The sequence below is a fragment of the Sphaerodactylus townsendi genome, linkage group LG03 (assembly GCF_021028975.2).
Source record: "Sphaerodactylus townsendi isolate TG3544 linkage group LG03, MPM_Stown_v2.3, whole genome shotgun sequence".
NCBI lineage: Eukaryota > Metazoa > Chordata > Lepidosauria > Squamata > Sphaerodactylidae > Sphaerodactylus > Sphaerodactylus townsendi.
Window position 1 is genome coordinate 115041670 of NC_059427.1, and position 19662 is coordinate 115061331.

The window sequence follows — 19662 nt, forward strand, 5'->3', positions numbered from 1 at the left end:
TGGACATTTCTTCAGCATATGCATACCCCTCATCATACCCAGGTATGCCATTAGTATCACAATTTTATTGTCACCTTTGACACCTTCTGAAGCAAAATAGATGCTGAAGCTTTTTGTAAATCCAACTAGAAACTATAAGCCAGCCAGGAAAATTTATTTGTGAGCCTTGAGTGGCAATCTTTAGACCTTGACAGCTTTCCTCCAGCACCATTTTAGGCCTTCTAATTACCTTGGATTATGCTCATGTGATTCTCTGACAAACAGCTGCATTTATCTACCTACCAGGATTTAGTTTTGCCCATCTCTAACCCTGTTAACTTTATTTTATTCTCTAACTTAGCCCACTTCATCTGACACAATCAGCAAAGCAAGCCTGCTCCTAAAAAAGCAGATGCTACAGTTAACAAAGTTATATTAAGGCACCTCACTCCCTGTGATGTTCAGAAATTGATAGATCACTTTGCATCAGAGGTGTTTTATTCTTTCCCTTCATAGCCAAGACGCATACAGATCCCATGTATGCCCTCTACACCAGCAGTGCACAATTGTGGCCCTCCAAATGTTCCTGGACTAAAATTCCATGACCAATTGGTCATGCTGGCAGGGGCTGGTGGGAATCATAGTCCATGAGCAGCTGGAGGGCCACAGTTGGGCACCCCTGCTTTGCACAGAAAGGAATCTTCCTTCTCTAGATACCCTACAGTTCATTATTTTGCATGCCTACTTCCCAGCCTCACATTCAAACTGGTTCACATCTCCTTCCCCAATGGCTGTGCTGAAATGAGCACACATCTTTACCCAGCCAGTCAAGAAAACAACAGTGATGATTAGATAAAGCAGAGCCGGGGCTAGCTGGCTCAGAATTTACTGGGATACTTATGTAATATGTACAAAGTCCCAGTTCCATTCCAGCATTTAATCTGTATCACATTATCTTGGGTACTGGCAGAATCAAGTTTTTTAAAATGATGCATGTATGCATGAAGGATTAGCAAAAGAAAGCATCCATTTATTAATTTTAATAACCTGTTTTGCATCTATGGAATGGGATGCATCATTGTTGGGGAGGGCAGGTTTTCTTCCTCTAACCACTGCCTTTGGGTTAGCCTTGCTTTGGCTCTGAAAAATATAGCTTTTCTCCCCTCCATGAAAAGGTCATTATGTGTCTTTTGGCAGGCAAAATTCTGTAAAGCGGGTTCCAGGGGCCTGTGCAGCTTCAAATAAGCTACAGCAAGTGACTATTTGCTCACACATCCTTCCGCCCTTTCCTCTCCTGCCAACAAAATTAAAGTTCAAGAGAATGGGCAAGGGATGAATAATAATACAAGGTTCAGCTGGACATTTACTTGATATATGAAAGAGAAACTGCATCTAGAAAGAACGGAAAAATCAAGAATATTAGCAGACAACTGTAGAGGTATGAAGGAACTTGAAGGTCATACAGGACCTGTTCAGACTATACACACCCCAAATCTCAAACACAGAGATACCAGGAAAATATATCCCCCCGCCTCTAAATTCAGCAGTTCAACCAGAACATACTGAGTGCAGATTTAAAATTGCCCACTCTTAACCACAGCTAAGAGACTGGAATTGGGCTGCATTTCTGCTTCTTCCTATGCAAATTCATCTCCCTTTCTCTTGCAAGCACTACCAGGGGTATAACATTCTGTCTGCATCAATATGGTATGGTTAAGAGATGGGCAATACTACATTTTGCATTGGGCTGCCATGGTTACCTGAGCACAGAACCCTAGCTCTTCAGTTCACACCTCATCTAGAAGCAGGACATGGCTCATGGGATCATAGAGATCTGGCATTTAAATAGCCACAGAACCTTCAATTCAGGGACCTGTATTACATTCCTCCACCTAACATACACTGTGGTTACCACCTTCAGCTCAGGAAATTCCTAGAGATTTGGGACAGTGCTTGGGTAGGAAGGAATTTAGGGACAGGAAGGAAGTCAGCAGGGATGTAATGCATTAGAGTTCATCCTCCAAAGCGGCCACTTTCTCCCGGGGAAATGATCTCAGTAGTCTGGCTATCACTCTGTACCCTTGGGTCTCCATGGGCAGATGGCTGGGGAGGGAAGGATTATCTGAATAGTCTTTTCACTTTTTTTCCTTTTCATATATATTGTTCAACCACACAGAAAGAGGTTTCCAGAGGAAACATTCCTCAGAAGAACTTAAAACAACTTAAGGAAAAAGGCTTGTCATTATTCTTAACTAAATCAATGTTTGAATGCAACCATTTATAAAAGTGTTTTCAGCTAGTGTTTTCAGCTACCGGACATAAAAATGTAGGAAACCCATAAACCAGCAGAACCTGCCTTATAATGAGCAGATCTCATCAAGATAAAAAAGAAATGTTTGTTAAAGTTTGACTTGCTTAATACAGAGCAACCCCTGAAGGTAACAGGGGCTTATATTTCTAGATTCCAGTAAATTAAGTTTGCAGATCTTGGCTAAGACACAGGGAAGCAGTTTTGCAATGAAAACCTAGACCTAGGAGTTAAAGCATTTTCAATACATGGAGGGATCTCTCACAGAGTAAAGTGCTTTTCAACATGAATAAGAGGATTGGAATCTTTTCTGAACAGCTGCAAAGAGAGATTGTTCAAGCTCAGTGAGAGACCCCAACTCTCCTTCTACTAAAAAGAAAAAGAAAAGACATGAGGCAGCAGTGAATTTCTTCTGCTGAAGTTACTATCTTGTGTAAGCTTTACTCACTTAAAAAAAACCCGTTGGTTAGCTTTACAACTTCTAAATAGAAACTCCCATTTCAGAACTCTGTATAAAGGGTATGTGAGAAAAAGACACTGATTGAGGGAGAGGAATTGTCTACTTTAGTTCTCTTTAACAGTTCATGGAGACATCCCAGCAAGAATTGTTCTCTTGAGAATTTGGTGAAGACTGTGAAAAAATTACTGCGGAAAAGGCCTGATTTGTCCTTTCTGTCAGAAGAATCAAGCATTGTACACTAAACTGAGGAGCATCCCATAACCACCACCCCTTCTATAACATCTAGTACAACTTAACCCCCTTTCCTGATGCCTTGTGACATGCTTTTCCTTGCTATGAGAGGCACCAGCTACAGCTATTCACTTGGGCTAGAGGTGTGGAACCACACATTACAAAGGCTACTGGCAGAGGAGACAGACTTGGGTGGATATAGCAAGGTGAAGGAAGATAATTCAAAATGGCGCTGTTATTTCGGCAGCTGCTCTGTGCTATTTGTAACCTGTAATTCAGCCCTTAGATCCTGTGAGTGAAAAGATGCAGCAGGTATTGAACAGTGACCACAGCACAAGGAAGCTTCTGTCTCTTAAAAGCAGGCCTTAGGCTTTTTCCATCAATAGTGCTTTCACAATACTACCCTTTGTTGTTCCATACTTATGGAGGGTGGAAAAATACATAGAACACCAGAGCCCCCGCCTTCTTCTATATTTACACACATAACCTCATATAATTTCTGATCATATCGTGTGATGCATTTGTCCTTCCTTCTTACATAACACTGGCCTTAGCTCATAGCAGAACTGGCAGTGGTCACAACCGTGATACACAGCAAATATTCAGAGCATCTCCAGTCAATAGCAATCTAAATGTTGGAAAGCTTCACAAAATCCTACTCAAACTCATTCGAGCAACAGAACAGCTAGATGGATAAATTTACACTGGGGAAAAATACAAACCTTCCTTTTAACCATCACAATAAGATATTTTTGTGAAGTGCTCAGACTTCAGCTCAGTGGCAGAACAATTGCTTTCCACTGAGAAGGTCCCTCATTCAACCCCTAGCATCTCCAGTTTAAAGGATCAGATAGGTACTGTGAAAGTTCCCTGACTAAAATCCTGGATAACCTCAGTCTGAGCAGATAATACTGACTCACTATCAGGCAGTTTCATGCTATGTGCAAGGAAAGCAGATCTATCCTATAGTAAGCCTTGAAGTGAAACTGCTGTGGTTTTGACCATAAGTTTTGATTTACAGCATGCTTCCTGCTGTAGGTCTTTTTGTAATATTCCAATCTTCTCTGATGTGGATGAATAAATCCACAGAACTGGGGAATGAATTGCTAATGAGGAAAAAAAGATAAACCAATAGATTTAGCAACTTGGGTTTATAGGACAGCATTCATTCATGGCTCCTAGAAACTTGCTTGGGAACTTTCATTTTTTATGGCTCTATTTGCAAAGCCCAGATTAAGTGGGAAAAGAGGAGTATAAACTAATAAAGCACTGTGTCTCCTAATTAAAACTCCTGGCACTTTACGGATTTCAAGGTAGTTTGCTGATGCACTCTGCGGTGTCATGGTACTGGGGGGCAGAACTGGTTGTTAAAGTATTAATGAGATGACTGGTAAAGCTTTGATCATAGCTGAATTGGGAAAGGAGCAGGAAAAACCAAATGTAGGCTTCAATGATGTCACTGGGTTATGAGACAATAAGCAAGACTTCATTTTGTTGATGAAAAGTTAATTTAACAAGTTAATTAACTATAGGAAAAGTTAATTTAACAAATACGAAGTTGGGTTAAGTCTCATAAAGGCTTCAAACCCTCTCCTTTTTATCCTGTCATTTAAAGTAGTAGGCTCAGTACTCAAAGAGAAGCACCACATATTTCTCAGGCCAAGATTAATGCAACCTTCCTCATATCTATGAATTTAACCCCAATTGTGTACCTACAATTCCAACAGCACTTCAACATATATCTTCCTCATCTGGTGCTGGAAAGCTCTTCAACTTATGGCAACCTGTAGGGTTTTCAAGGGAATTCAGAGGTGATTTGCCCTTGACTGCCTCTGTGTAGCAGCCCAGGACTTTCTTGATTTTCCAAACAGAACACTTGATCTCTTGGTCTCCCAAACGGAGCACTAACCAGTTTCAACCGTGCTTTGCTTCCAAGATCTGATGAGATTGGGCCCTTCCTCATCTGCGTCCCTCTTATAGTGGTACAGGTCATTTTCATTCTGCTTTACAGAGTATGAATCTCTTGTCATATAACTGGAGCTGAATTTCTAGAGCTGAACCACAGGGACACATCTACTTCCACCAAATCACATGAATACTTTCAAGAAGATACATGCAACTCTGTAGAACAGAATCATCTCTTGACAAGAGGCAATTTCAAAATCAGGCTTGCAAACTCAGAAAACATACTTTTTGTTTGCAATCTGAAATGTTCATAGTTGAGAAATTTACTGAGGAAATACCTCATCTGCCGATGTCCTAGGCTAAAGGCCTCTCTATATAATCCTCTTAATTCCAACCCATTATCTGGCAGCCACACACACAGAGGCGCAAATCAGATCTCACAGACAATTCTGTTTGTTCATTACAGGCATAAACCTGGTTAATTGCCAGGCTTGCAGTCTCCCGTCTCCTCTTTTTACTAAAAGAAAAAAAGTCTTCACCTTAACTCCAATTAGATTTGAGATCCAAATGCACCTGTCTTTACTAATCAAGGTTTGTTTCTTACTCTAACTGGAATTCTTAACCAGGATTAAGCTGTGTTTAAGAATGCCAGTTACACGGACAAAAAAATAAACCTCAGTTAACGAAGGTACTGGTATCCAGACAATGACTTGTATCCAACAAGATGTGCTTATGGAGTGGAACGTTCCTGTCGTTCCTAGGTTTTCATGACTCTCAAGATCACAAAAGACAGTCTGCTCTTACTGGAAGAATCAGCAGAGCTCTGTCCATCTTCTAAAGGCAAGTGTCTATAACCTTTTAGAACTGCATGGTTGGATGCAGGTCATCATGTCTGGCTGGTGTTATACTGAAGACTTCTGTCTTAAAGCCCAGTGTGCTACATGAGAGAAGCAGAGAAGAGGGAGGAAGAACATAATCCTGGCAATTAAGAAAGTATGCTCATGACATCTCAAGTGAGACTCAGTCAGGCATCCACAGCAAGTCCCATCACTACAACCACGTCAGATGTATCCAGAAATGTGAATTATCATCTATCAGTGTTTTTACCACAAAACGGCCTTATGGTCTTTCAGTCTGATTCTACATGTAAACAGTAAACCCTTGACGAGTCCTCTCTATAAAAAATACAGTGCCACTGGAGTCCTGTTTTATTTTTTTTAAGAAGATTTGTTCACAGCCCATTAATTTTTTGCATTTCTTGATATGGGAGAGGCATTTAAAAAATGCACCACAATCTCCCAATATGCTACTAAAATGGCCCCTGGGATGAACCTTGCCCTTGAAGAAGCTTTCTTCAAAATCAAACTGATTTCCTTGGAAGCATAGGTAGCATCAGGATTGACTAAAGTCCTCATAGAAACATCTGAGATTCCAGAATACCCAGCTTTAGAGCTATACTGAAAGCAGTACAGTAAGATTTTGTTAGTTCTCAGATAGATAGTTATAATGACAAATGCGCCACCTATCAGCTACAGAAAGTGTTGCAGCTGCTTGTAGCAGCTGAAACATATCAGCACACTATACATATAAGGTCACTAAAAGCAGACATCTATAGCCACAGACACATTAAACTTGACATATAGAAAGCCACAATTGCTTTGAAGAACAGAAGATTGCCACTTGCCAGAGATTAAGAGCTCTTGAGACATAAACGGATGCTGCCTTTTAAAAAACAGATCACTGAAGAAGTTTGTGCAAAACTGAATATGAATGCAGATTTGTTGAACAACACAACCGCATGGTATTTTTTATTCTATCTCATGAAAATCAAGCAGTTATCAGCTGTTCTTGGAAAGTACCAAGTCTGGTGTCTGAAAACTACATACTGAAGGCAATCATGTCACCAAGTCTTTGTAAACCTGTCCAATAAATGGATTTGTCTAAAAGTGCACAAAGTTTCTTATCTCCCCTCAGACTTGTTACAAACGTTATGTGCTATATAGGATTCTTTTTTTTTTGTATGCTCAAAGTTAGTAGTTTTCTGGCCAGCCTGCAAGTTCAACACAATTTTCAAAGTGGAAAGATACCAGCATAAAGATACAGAATTAAAAAATAATAATTTGACAACATCCGTGAAAATTACTGACCAATGCATAAACATTTAGTAGATGTCACTATGCACAACAGTTGGGGCAGCAAAATAGGCCCTGCTCAAGGGGAAACATGAAAGAATAATGAGAACATTGAACAGGCAGACCAGGACTGAGGCTGAAAAGCAGAACATGAAAAGCAATGTGAAAAGGAAGGGAGTTGCCACTTGTTTTAACAGTGGTTGTAACCACTGTACCTGCAGCACAACAGGTGTGTGTAAGTGTCACATACAGGCATATGACATTTTCTTCTTGAAAAAGATATACCTGTTGGAAGCTTGTCATGTGAAGTAGTCCTAAATTTACAACAGAGTCATTCTTCTGAACAATCGTGGTGTTACCACCATGATTTGGAACCTATCTAACAATTCTCACCTATGCACAGAGTGAGGGAGAGGAAGAAAAGAACCAAAAAAAATCTGGAAAAATGTCCGATAAACATCTCAAGTTGTCGAAGGCTTTCACGGCCGGATTCAACAGGTTGTGGTGGGTTTTCTGGGCTGTGTGGCCGTGACTCTGTGATACACCTCTGAGGATGCCAGCCACAGATGAAGGCAAAACGTTAGGAACAAGATCCACCAGACCTTGGCCACACAGCCCGGAAAACCCACCACAACCAATATCAAGTTGTCATTTTCAGTACAATAAGCTAAAAAAAAAGACTTCCTAGTAACCAAGCCCATGAAGGGAGAAAGTTGAAATACTCTTTAAAAAAAACCTTGCCTTGCTACATCCAAGTAGCACAGTTTTCTTAGCAGAAGAGAATGTGTTGTGGCTTAAGGATAAACAACCTTCCGGCCTTCCCTACAACTTTCCACTACCAGGTAAAAACACTATTTTTACACATTAGTTTTGTACACATATTAAGCACTTGAGATAAGAGCAGTCAAGTACCTTACAACTTACCATAAATCATGTGCAAATCTGATGCTGTCCCCTTGTTTATTAGTTCATACTGGAAGCCTGTAATCTTCCTACTAATGTCCTGCTGAGGGGTAGCCTCAACAAAGAGTCCACCCTGTTCAAAACTGAAGCAATGCACTCTAGTGGAGCTATGGTCTCCATCTCGGAACAGCAATTTAAGTTCTCCAGTTTTTTCCAAATAAATATTTGCTCCTGCAGAGTCTTTAAGGGGCTTTATGCAAACAGTCCAATGTTTGGAAGAGGAAAGAAAAATATTAGGTCGCAAGTTGATTATCAGTGCTCCTGTGGGATACATCCATTCTATGGATCCTTCAGAACAACGGAGGTAGATCTGTTCAACATCCTTTTTGTGAGATTCATGCGTTAATCCACTAGGGAGAAAAAGACAAACAGAAGTTATTAGAAGAGTAAATGTATTTTATTTGAAGTTAATACATACTACACTCTTCAGGGTCACAGATATTGTACAAATTCCTAAGACGACAGTGGACTGTTCCAGTGAAGTTATAACATGACAGACGCCCTTAACACTTGGAAATGGATTCTATTATGAAATCAAGGGTTGACACTACTCTCAAAATCACTTAAATTTCCATTCACTGACACTTTGCAAGATCTCTGCAAGGTTCAGTTTATGCACACTGATGGATAGTCAAACAGAAGCGATAAAGCCCAAATCAATTGTGAAACTGTGGTTGAGGAGAAATGTGGAGCCCCAAGTCTAGTCCTGCGCTGTGATCACACTGACCACCAAAAAGCTTCTGGCATTTGTGGCTTGGCTCTAGCAGAAGATTCCTACAAGTAGAAGGGGAGAGATTTCAAGATTTTCCTTCCCTAGCTACAAACCTCCAACACCCCCTCACGCTGCTTTTCAGCATTTCAGAGAACATTTGGGACTACAGCAGGAAGTGGAATAAGTCTGCTGATAGAAATCCCATCTATCCTTGGAAGTTACTACTGGATCCAAGCTTCAGAAAACAGCTACATGACATCAAACAAGCCTGATGGCACTTGAGATTAATTCAAAATGTTATATTCTGTTGCTATGCAGGAAAAGAGGCGATTCTTTTCCATTGGGAGCCATTTTGTTTTCAGTAGAAAAATGCAACAATAGATCCAGATAAAGATTAATCAACAGTTAAACCAGCTGTAGGAAGGCTTGCCAACATATGGTTTCTATTTAAGGGTGAAGTGACTGACAGTATTGGGAATATCAGTATAGTTTACTGTTCAGAGGTTACACGAGGAAGCACCAGGAAAGGTCACAGTTTAGTAATAACCATTAGACTGTCTGCAACCATGTGCTGCAGAACACTCCTCAAAGCTGCATCAAGAGCACAGAGGCTTGTGCAAGGAGTCGGCTGTTGACCTCTGTGCTTTTGCCCTGTGGCACAAGGAAACTCTTGACATATTTGAGAAATGCAACTCTCAATAGGGCATTTGATCCAGACTGCGCTGTTTGCCTTGAGTACAGAAATAGCTGTTCAGCAGCCTCTGTGTGTGGCAATGAACTGCAAGAGCTCTGTTCTCCAAATGCCAGTGCTATCTGGTGGGCAGCATGTTAAAGTCTATGCTGAATCCAAACTCCTCCTCAAAATGCTGTGAAACAGAAACTGCCACCTGCCTCACAGGGCTCCTAAGTAGTACTTTTGCCAGGATGCCACTCAACCCCCATATCAGTGCTTCATTTCTAAATCTTGCCCTGGTCCTTACTTCTAAGTGTATTGTGGTCATTACTCATTGATGAAGACCAAATATGTTCATTAAGCCCCAGATTATCTAATCATAGTATCAGTTTCAATGTATAGTTGATTAACATCCATCTAATATAGGGGTAGGAGCCCCACGGCACAGAGTGCCATACTGCAGTCCAAGCTCTGCTCACAGCCTGAGTTCAATCTCAACAGAAGTTGGTTTTAGTTAGCCAGCTCAAGATTGACTCAGTCTTCCATCCTCCTGGGGGTCAGTAAAATGAGTACTCAACTGGGAGTAAAGTGCAGACAACTCGGGAAGGTAATCACAAACCACCCTGTAAACATAGTCTGTCTAGTAAATGTTGTGATGTGATGTCTCCCTTTGGGTCAGTAATGACCTGGTGCTTGCACAGGGGACTACCTTTAATATATGGCAGTGAAGGCCAGTGGTTGAAATGTAAGTGGGAAGTCCATGGGAAGAATGTGTATCAAGAAGTAAAGTGAGTGGGCCTTCCTTTGAAGCCCATTATATCCTATATTTCATCAAGGGGACAAAGTAAAGTTGGGAAGATTAAATGTTTATACACTACAGTCCTATTGTAAGGGACGACCTGAAACACATTTCATATTGATGCTGCCGAGCTGTCTTGGCTAAATAACTCAGGACCTAATTAAAGCTGCAGCTTGCTAAAAATGCGAAGGCATTTATGAGGCAGCTACGTCTTTGCACCAAAAAGTCAGAATATTCATTACCAAGGTGTTAGGCATAAAATTAAATGCTATCCAACATGCAAGAGAACAAAAAAAAGTATTATTTTGATGCATCTATAGAAACATTCATTGCACTGACTGAATGGAAAACAGGCTTTTCTCTGATCTCTAAATTCACATACTAGGAACCACTGCCAGCTGATCTCACAATCCTCCTAGTTATGCCAAGATCTACACCCTCCATATCTTAAGCAATCCCACATTCCAATTCATAAAAAAGAGTTAACTACAGCAATTTATACTGTGATTGTCACTTAAGGCAATTTCTGCACGGCCACAGTCAAGGGGATCCAATCTCTGTCCACAAGGCTTGGAGACCACAGTTCATAGCTCACTTTAGCCAAGAAACTTTCCACCCTTCCTGACATTTCCAACTGGCAAATCATACTCCAAGTTGTACTTCAGAATACAACTGAAGAACAGCAGGCAGAAAGACAATTCATAGAGCCTTTTTGATTGGCCCAAGGTATGCAATCTGTGCTAGTATGTGTCAGTGGGAAATCTAAGCCAAGACACAGCTCATAATCATTATTACACATGGGAAACACTTTAAAGCTCAACACATTCATTCTCGAACAGAAATGGAAAACTAAACAAAACAGGCAACACCTTCTTGGTAGTCATGAATATGGCAATGTGGCTGGCCCATTTTGTGCAGATCAACCTGTTGTTTTATAACAAGCAGGAACTAGAAATATGCTATAATGGTAAATACATAAGAAGTGGGACTGCCATTTACAAACATATTATCATGATTGCAAATGTCTTGGGAGGCTCACAATGTCAAGTCTTTTAATTATGAAGCATGATTACCATAGCTTAATTAATGTGGTCACTAATGCACTGCATCTGCTCACAAACTGCAGGCAAAGCTATACACCTCACCTGTTGCAGTGACCTCACACACAGTCAAAGAGCAGCTTGTTTTGCCATGCAGCCCTGTACCTGTGCACCATCTGCACACCTGTTTATTCACCTGTTTATATATACAGCAGTTTCTGCAGCAGCACGTTCTGCGCTGCTGTAGATGAAAATAGTGAAGTGAAGGCTTGTAGGGCCAGCACACACAGATATTTCTCAATGAAATCCTTTGCACAGGAGAGAAAGATCACATGAAGAAACAAGCTGTTCCAGGCTGTAAGAAGTCAAAAACATTCTAAAAGGAACAAGCTCTTTATTATTAAAACAGACAACTCTGACAGAAATCGATTGCACAATGCTAGGCTGGGCACAAAGAGCCTTCCTGATTCAAGAATTACCTGATTGCCCCAGGATATGCGAGGCTCGATTGCCCCAAGCTAAAAAAGAAAGAAAGAGAGCTAGCTTACAAGTCCATTGATTTTTAAGAATGATTGTATACACAAGCATTGAATTACATTTGTATGCAACTCTTCTTTCCAAAGAATATTTAAACTTCATAACAACCCTGCGATGTAGATCAGGCAGAGAGCGCAACCTGACCAAGGCCACCCAATGACCTTCACAACTTAGAACCTGGCATTTCCATATTCAAAACCATCACAGGCTCTTCATTCAGTAGCAACATTAAATTGGTTAAGTAACAGAGATCTGAAGGTTGCAGCATCACTACTTTGGGCCTACTTTGGAGAGCCAGGGATCAGTTTGTTTACACAGACTGCAGAATGAGATTCAGACTAGAACCATCTATTTTTGTAAGTTCATCTGATTCCTGAAAAATAGGTAGCTCTATTTTTGGACAACTGCAAGTATAGCAAAGATGTGCCCCTGAAACCAAGAGTATCTGGTGACAGATGAAAAGGAAAACATTGGACCTGCTCTACAACACCAACGAGAACAACCCTGCTCACCTATATCCCCTGTAATGGGCCTTCATAACAGAACTGCTAAGCCCAAGAGAGACTTGCATTCATTAATATATTACTGTACTAATTAAACTTGGTGTAGGGAAGTGGCTCCAGAGTATTACAGATAAAGAAATCCCTGGTTCAAACCAAGTGCCTATCAAGAATTTACAAGGCAGCCTTAGCCAAGACCCTGTTTCTAGGATCTTGCAGGGCTGTTGTACTAAGCCAGTATACATTAAGCAATTTCAACACTCCTGTTTTGTTAATAATACTGCAGCAACCAACTTTTGACTAGAATACAGGACTGGGTTTCAACCAGGGAAATCTAAGGCAAGGGAAATGAAGATTCAAATCTCAGTTGGCCTTAAGATTTAATAGGCCTTAAGGGCTCAGGAAAGTAAACACTCAGTTTCCATTTTGTGTGTTGGGAGAGGAAAAACAACTCATCCCATAAAAATGCCAGGAATAATCTTACATATTTATATACATTTATGTGACTGCACACATAGAAAGGCAGGCCAAAGTGTGTGTTCTTGGCCATGGTTACTTGCATTAACGGGTTACTTACAGACTTTGTACACAAACCCGCACTAAGCAAATGGTAGTACTATCAGGAATACAGCACTGAAGCTGTTAAACTATAATCAGATGCCCCAAATCAGTTGTATGTTTCGGGCACAGGCCTTCTAAAATTGACTGATAACATTCAGCAAGCCTCTCATGCTACTGATGAGTCATACTTGAACATTAATTTCTTTGCCATAAGTTTCTAAGATTACATGCTCTTATCTTTTACCTAGAAATGTGGAATATAAACGTTTTACATAAAAAAGTCATAAATCATTTGGAATTCTGACGACAGAATCTGTTACCAGTGTTCGCGGCAAATAAGCGGTTAGAAAGGATACGACCGAACATACCTACTTCACTGGACGCTATTCCTGAAATAGACAACTACTCAGTACCTGACCCATCAAATTCCAAAAACAAACTTAGCAAAGTCACTCACTACTACCCTGTTTTTTTCAAAAATGCCCCAAATGCCAAATACAGCCTGCATAGGAATTTCATTCAGCAGTGGTTTCATGTCTGAATGGAAAACCATTTCCAAAGTCATGATCTATAAGAGAACTGGGAGAGCTGGAAAACCATAAAAACACATCAGTTTCTACAGTGGATTAAAGGGGAGGAGGCTGAGTTTAGAAGCTGAAGAGTTTAAAAAGATTTCACAACCAGCGAGATTAGCATAGCTGTGGTAGTCAAAAGCATACCAGGTTAAATTTGCCCTGAGCACTGCTGATTTACATCTACAGTAACTAGAGGGAAGTTATGCCACAGGTGTAGTGGAAACTGGGGTCCAAAAATGGCATCTTTTTCAGCAAGCCTTGTCCCACAACAGGTGCTGCATGGAAGGTGAACTCCAGAAGCAAAGGAATGCTGCTACCCTCTCCAAGACTTCCTTTCACTTAACATAATTTCTGCCTTTTCTGAAGAACAGCTAACAGCTGCACACAGAAAAATCATGCCTTAATTCCCCCTCCTAACATAACCCAATGTAGCAAAAAAACCCAAACTGCCTTGAACCAATCAGATCTTTCAAAACCAGACGTTAGACTCCGGGGAGTAAAAGCGCTCCTTGAAGGCAAGCAGCTCAAACGCAGCCCCCAGATCCGCTGCTTCTACAACTGCGTACAATCCTCACAAACCCCATCAACGTCCTCATAAAAGGAGGGCTTACAAGCCTATTGCGTTACAATGAAGTTAATGCCTGAACGCAGGAGGTCACGGGCTAAGAGCTGCAGAGCGCGTTACTCTGGTGTTGGGTTGCACAGATGTGGAGTGCGTTGTGGACCGTAGAAAAGGCTCTACCTTTTGTCTGCTAAAAAACCAACCCTCCCTCCGCACCCCTTGCATGTTGCTTTGCTAATGCTCATCCCCAGACTCTCCAAGAATGTTAATGAGGCTTCATCCTCCAATAAATCAGAAAGAAACAGCAAAAGAAAGGGAAACTTCTTTGACCCTTTTCCCTAAGCGACTGCGGCAAAGGCAACTGCACCACAGACCCAAGCAGTTCCTCTCCCGCCATCCCTTCACTGACAAAATTGGGCGGCTAAGGACCCCCACCGCCCACAGGACTACTCTCGGGGGCAGCAAGATCTTTCCTACCCGGCCTCTCTGTGTCTTGCAGTGGCGTCCCTATCAACGCAAGCCAAGCAGCAGTTAATGAGTATCAACAGGAGGATAAAAAGCTCGCAAAGCAGAGAAGTCAAGGCATTCCTTTGCTCCAGCGCTGCGAGGAGGGGGAGTCAACTCAGAAAAGAAAAGTGGTGTAAAGGCGGCAGATCACCATCGCACGGCGCTTCCTGCCCCCCACTCCCAAGATAAGAGGGACGTGATGAATAGGAAGAGCCAGAAAAAGTGCACACTCCGTTTAAAAGGAAGGTTGACCCCTCCCCCCCGCCCCTCTAAGCAAGTTCGGAGAAAAGCCCACTTAATAAAAGAGCGACCGGATCGGGAAGAGGGGGCTTCTAACTTGCAAATACTGCAACAGCTTAAGGAGCGCACGCTTGGAAGCGAGCGGGGATATGCCCGGACAAAGACGAGAGCGCCTGGCAACGCGCACCGAGCGGCAAAGCTGCGTCCCCGCCGACCCCCGTTCCCGCGAAGTCACCGTCAAGCTCTTACCTCCCCCTCCAGTTGCACAGATCGCTCGAGTACTGCGCCGTGCAGCCCCTGTCCAGAACCAGTAGCCCCAAGAGTAGCAGCAGCGGTGGAGGCGGCAGGAGCAGCCCGGGCACCGGGGCTCTCCGCATGGTCCCCGCCGGACTGCTCGGGAATGGCTCCACCAGACGAGGCAAGAGGAGAGAGCACGGGGTCTGCGCTACATGGCCAGAGGAAACACGGCCCCGGTTAAGCCACTAGGCGCGAGCCCATCCCGCTGACCAGCCGCTCCGCACACCCGCGCACTATTGCTCCAAGCCGGCGCAGGATCTGCGCTCCAGACTTAGCAAAGGGCGGGGAGCCATCTCGCCTCGGGAACCGCCCACTCCGGAGTTAGTTTGCAAAACCCGCACTGGAGTCCCAGCAAAGTGGGACCGAGTGCTTCCTGAATCGCTCAGACAGCTGAGTGAGATTTCCTCATCAGATCTCTCTCTCTCTCCCTCTCCCCAACACACAGCCTTCAAAACGTCGTTCTTCTTTGTTGTGGTTTGGTGGTAGGGCATCTGCGTTTTGAAAGAGTTGGCAGGCAAAAAATCACCCGGGAAAGTTAACTTATCTAGATTTTTAAACTCTGCTTGCCTTCCCAATGGAACCCAAAGCGATTTTGACACTATCTCCCTTCCTTCGTTTTATCTTCTGAGAGAGAGTGGTCACCCCAGGTCATGCAGTAAAATTCCGTGGTAGAGGGTGGGTTCAGACTTGGGTCTCCCAGATCGTGGCCCAACAGGCTAATTCAGGGGTCCTCGATCTTTTTGACCCTGGCACAGTTTGTTGGGCACAGCCACAAAACAGCTGCCGCAGGAGGTATGAAGACGATCCTTGTGCTTTGCTGGCAGCTGCTGCCAAAGCAACATTTTTAAAAATCTGTGCAGCCTCTTCAATGCCAATCAGAAGCCTTGCTGGGCAAAACACCCACCCTGGCCCTGGCCACGGTCTCAAATCGTTTGTCAAATAGGGTTGCCAACTACAGGTTTGGAAATGCCTAGAAATTTAAGGGTGGAGCCTAGGACGATGGGGTACTTTAGGGCAAAAACTTGGTTGGGTACAATGCATACAGTCCACCTTCCAAAGCTGCCATTTTCTCCTGGAGAAGTGGAATACATATTTTAGATAAATAAATGATAAATAAGCACACTATATAGTCAAGAGATCAGTTATAATTCCAGGAGAGCGCCAGCTCCCACCTGGAAGTTGGCAACCATATTTGTTGGGCACCAGGAATGGTGTCAGCAGATGCCATCGCACCCACAGGCACGACACTGGGAACCCGTCCTCTAACTGCTACACATGAGGGTTACTTCACTGCTAAAGGTAAATGTACTCTGCTGTCTCCCCATTCATATTAACCCCATGCCCACGTCTGGAATGTGACACTTGTGCTTCCAAGTCATCTCTTCTACAGTGTTTGATGTCTGTTTACATCTCTCATCAGGTACCTCTGTCATTTCATTCTCCCACTATGCACTTCAACTAGGATTGCTAACTGACTTGGAGAAAAATATTTCATCTCCTTAACAGTGGCTTAATAGGATGTTATTTACCAGGTGGTGTTATTTACCTCCACGCTGTAGAAAGGTTTATCTTCTCATTTCCACACATTAAAGGAATGGAACATTGGCAACCCCAATTTCAACTCTAATAAATTAAGGTGAGATGGCTTTCTATCCCTTACCCAACTCCCTACAATTATATAACATTATCAGGAATGCCAATTAGAGAGAAATTCCAGTGGGGCGGCTGTGTTGGTCTGTTGCAGACAAAACAGAATTCTTTGGCATGCTAAAGATTAATAAATGCATAAGCTTTCATGGCTCTCCTAAAATATATATGCTACTATAAATGTGTTGGTATTTCAAATACCACAGGATTTTACTTGCTGGAAACCACTCCTGCTCATCTCCTGCTCATCTCCTGTCTTAGGCTTGAATGCTCATTTTGCTGCTGGCTTCAGTGAGGCTTGGGGCCAGCCTGTAGTTTAAAGCTGGACCCAGTCAGCTGAGGCAAGCATTAAACTGGCCATGCCACTCTGGACTCCGCATGGAATTTGGGGGTAGGGCAAGCCAAGCAGGCTGGCTGCGCCCTTACCCCAACTCCGCAGGGTGCAGCGCCCAGGTTGAGCCCCAGGCACTGTTTCAGAAAGCTACACCCTTGCTCCCAGGAGATCTCCGGTCATCACCCAGAGATTGCCATCCCTACCTGTCACAAAATTTGGAATGTTATGGGGTTACCATGAGCCAATTGTGACTGGGGTGGTAGCAGCTGGGGTGGTAATGGCTGTAAATGCACAGGTTTTTTTAAAAAAATTGAACAGCCACTCAGATCTCCAATAACCACTCAGAAGACTTGCTGGGCAAAAATCCTTCCTAGCCCTGCCCACTTTCTAAAAACACTTGGCTGATGCCCGGAAAGGTGTTGGTGCGAGCCATGGTGTTCATGGGCACCACCTTGGGGACCCTATACAACATCTGTCATTTGTAATGATCTAGTAGTGAATGATTATTATAGCTCAGTGGCACACAACTCAAAGAGGCAGGGTGGGAGTGGAGGATGCAGCAGTGCACCGGGCACTTTCCCCCCTTGCTATGCCTCTGAGTCATGGTTCTCTCAGAACTCTGTCAGCCCACCTACCTCACAAGGTATCCGTTTTGGGAAGAGGAAGGGAAGGAGTTTGTAAGCCACTTTGAGACTCCTTACAGATGAGAAAAGTGGAGTATAAATCTAGACTCTTCTACTCTTCTTCTCTCCCATCTTTTTACCTCAGTTCTGCTCTGGGGACAAGGAAAAGGGTTTTTGTGGGGCGGTCAGGAAAAACTTTGCAACTCAATGGGAGTGGGAACCTGCAAATGAGTGAAAACTTTTAACTGCATCTTAGTGTCCCTATTTTAACAAGCAAGAGATCATGTTTGTAATGACTATGTTTACAGAATGCGGGGGGTACACTGACCCACAAGGTCTGGACTTGGGCCTAAAAGAATTTTCAAATTCCTTTCCAACAAGGAACTGGATTCCTGGGTGGCCTTGGGCAGCTGTGTTGCACAGCATCAAATTGCACAATGGGAACAATATTTTGATGTAGCCTTCACCTTTAAACATGCCGCTAAAGAACAGAAATAGCTTGATCTTGGGGGGGTGGGGAGGACTGTGCCAGCATTACTGGAGGGGGCAGATGCTCTTTAGAAGCTCATGTCCAGGTGCAAAAGTGTAGCCATATGAATCTTCCTATTGGCACAGGCATTGTTTGAAAACATTCATGCAGGTGTGAAGCCCCAGACCTGCTCCAGGGAAAATATTTATTAGTATACAGGACGTAGCATGGCATCAGAAGAACTCAGAAAGTGCGTGGAAATAGTCAGGTTCAGTTGCTAGCATAATACCTAACTGTTCTAAGATGATACTACGATAAGCTTTAAAACTTTTAAAAGTATTTGCACTCAGAGCGATGTCAATGGAAATAACAGCTAAAAGATAGTTCTGCAGAAAAGTCATCTACCTTGAAAGGAAATATTGCGCTGAATTCTTTGTCTTGGGAAGGGGGAGGGGCACGATGGCTAGCAGGTCTAGAAAAAAAAATGTCCTGTCTCTTTATTTGAGGCTTGATGTGCTCAAATAGGCAGTTAACAGTTTTCATAACATGGAGATAAATAACATCCAATTTAGGAACAGACTAGGGTTCCCAACTTAATATTCAGAAATACCAGGATATTTGAGAGAGGAGTTTAGGTAGGGGAAGAAACTTGATAGGGTATAATGCCATACAGCCTATCTTTCAAAGCAGCCTTTTTTTTCTCCAGGAAATGTGGAATAATTGTTTCAAATAGATAAATAATTGACTTATGCTGTCTGGGGATCAGTTGTAATTCCTGGAGATCTTCAGCCCCAGCCTGGAGGCAGGCAACCCTAGACAGGACATTTTTTTTCTCTTGCTAGTTGGCAACCCTATATAACACAGTAATGACAAGGGACATGTACCCTGTACATGCTCAAATTTTATGTTCTTATATAAATTCCTGTTTCTTTAAAGAAAATACATGGCCACTCATACAAGGCAGAGGCGTATCTAGGGAAAATGTAGCCTGGTGCAAAATCTGAGTTTTCTGCCCCCGCTCCCTCACCATGACTAAGCAACATTTTTTTAACCAGGTCTTGAAGTCAGTATATGGACCTGGGGTAAAGAAGGAAGGGTGTGGGGGTGATTTTCCACCCGCCATGTGACTAAATGGCCACAGCCCGGGGACATTTGACCCCATATGTGCCCCTGGGTGGTACACCCCTGATACAAGGAAGCAGAGGCGGAGTGGGAAACTGTGCCCGAGGTGTGCACGCTCTGCGCCCCTGCCGCAGCCGCCCCTGCCATGACCCGGAGCACCCCCACCATGTCCCCGCCACGGCCTGGCCATGCCTCCTCTGCAGCTCCGCCCAGGGCGTCGTGCTCCCCTGTCCCGTGGGTGTTACGCCACTGCAAGGAAGTTATATAGACATACTTCAATTAGGATAGATTGGATGCCAAGTAGTAAGAGCACTTGCAAGAGATTAACAGAGTTCCATCTTTCTGATTCCATGGGATCAGAAGAGTATAACTTCATTTAGAATTGCACCGTAATTCTGCTTACATCAATATGGTGAAGGCCAGTCAAAAAGGTTTTGTACAGATGGGAGGGAAAATTAAGTGATTTTTAAAGCTGTCAATTAATTT

General features: G+C 43.0%; 1 protein-coding gene across 2 annotated transcripts in view; it reads right to left on the reverse strand.

Moving 5' to 3' along the window:
- The window catches only part of METRNL (meteorin like, glial cell differentiation regulator), a 30794-nt gene extending 15548 nt beyond the window's left edge, over nucleotides 1-15246 (reverse strand). The window contains exons 1-3 of one of the 2 annotated variants that reach the window (XM_048491503.1): nucleotides 14934-15246; nucleotides 11682-11720; nucleotides 7940-8328 (exon numbers count right to left, since the gene is read on the reverse strand). In XM_048491503.1, the coding sequence (XP_048347460.1) occupies nucleotides 7940-8328; nucleotides 11682-11720; nucleotides 14934-15061 (556 nt within the window). In that variant the 5' untranslated portion in view covers nucleotides 15062-15246. The remainder of the gene's footprint in view (nucleotides 1-7939; nucleotides 8329-11681; nucleotides 11721-14933) is intronic. The other variant, XM_048491504.1, reaches the window with a different exon arrangement.
- Nucleotides 15247-19662: the final 4416 nt, after the last annotated feature.